This window comes from Cyprinodon variegatus, unplaced genomic scaffold (genome assembly GCF_000732505.1).
Source record: "Cyprinodon variegatus isolate N-32 unplaced genomic scaffold, C_variegatus-1.0 Scaffold440, whole genome shotgun sequence".
In the NCBI taxonomy this organism is placed as follows: domain Eukaryota; kingdom Metazoa; phylum Chordata; class Actinopteri; order Cyprinodontiformes; family Cyprinodontidae; genus Cyprinodon; species Cyprinodon variegatus.
Window position 1 is genome coordinate 699,732 of NW_015150893.1, and position 1,150 is coordinate 700,881.

Genomic DNA, 1,150 nt, shown 5'->3' on the forward strand with positions numbered 1-1,150 from the left:
TTTTGAGCAACGATTACCTACAAATGTAAAACATAATTTTACAAGAGAAACATGTCCATTAGGTCACTAGAAGATTCTCTCTTAGCTATAAAGGAAGGAAGACAAATTGGGTCTCAGTCCTACTAGTGTCAGCGAGGAGAGAGGCATCAGTTCTGACAGCTGTCTGCTAACATCCAGTGAAGAGAAAGTCCCTGCTTGAATTTATAAACTGTGTTTACTTCTTTACAGCTGCAGAAAGAAGAGCTTTAATAACACCCAACCATCAGAGTCTTCATAAAGGTGTTCAGGGTAGAATGTTAGCTCTGCAGTTCACTTTAGACACAAAATAAATATTTAAATGTTCTTAATATATTTAAGACAACAACTTTTCTACATGTCAAAGGTTAATTAGTTGCAGAGTGAGATGAAGAGCTGCAACCAGCATTCCAGCGGGTTTAAACACCAACTTTATCATCAGGCCAAAAACCTTAAATGTTGCCTTAACTATGAGGGTGACATTAAGAACATGGGGCCAGTGGCTCTGATGATGGAAAAGTTACCAGAGTATGTGACGGCGTTGGTGCTGTATGTTGGGCTCTGGGAGTAAGAGGGAACGACCGAGGCGGCGGCCGCCACCGGCTGCACGGTGGAGGTCACTGGGAAGATGGAGAAGGTGGATGAAGCTGGACTGGCAGCGGCGGGCTTTATGACGGTCACCTGACGGTTCTGCTGGCTCTGGGTGTACGAGGTCACACCTTGGCTGTATACAGGTTTGGGAGCTAGAAGCAAAAAACAAGATAGAAATACAGATTTAATGCAGCCAAGATGGCGAACTTAAACCAGAACGGAACTGATGGAAAATCTGCTCAGCCTCTGTCGGCCCGCTATGCACAACAAGCGCACCAAAAGGCCCACAGCTAATCAGACACGCTATCACTGGCAAACCTGCCATAGTCTCAGGCTCCGTCCACACGAAGTCAAAACGAACACGTAAGGCTAATATTTTCCAAAACGTTTGTCGTAAAGACGGAGACGTAAAATAAATGTGATCGTCCACACGAATGCATGAAAACGCTGCAAAATGTATGCCAGGCCTGTAAGTGGCGCTGTGGTGCCAAAGCACCAAAGCAAAAATAGGTGAAAACAGGCAACGAAATGTTGGGCATGTGCT

General features: G+C 45.0%; 1 protein-coding gene across 2 annotated transcripts in view; it reads right to left on the reverse strand.

Annotated features, from left to right (window-relative positions):
- The window catches only part of zfr (zinc finger RNA binding protein), a 39,980-nt gene that overhangs the window by 24,557 nt on the left and 14,273 nt on the right, over positions 1-1,150 (reverse strand). For both annotated transcript variants that reach the window (XR_001481629.1, XM_015388894.1), the window contains exon 5: positions 540-758. Coding sequence is in view for 1 of the 2 variants with exons in the window: in XM_015388894.1 (XP_015244380.1) it covers positions 540-758 (219 nt within the window). In the remaining variant the exon portion in view is untranslated. The remainder of the gene's footprint in view (positions 1-539; positions 759-1,150) is intronic.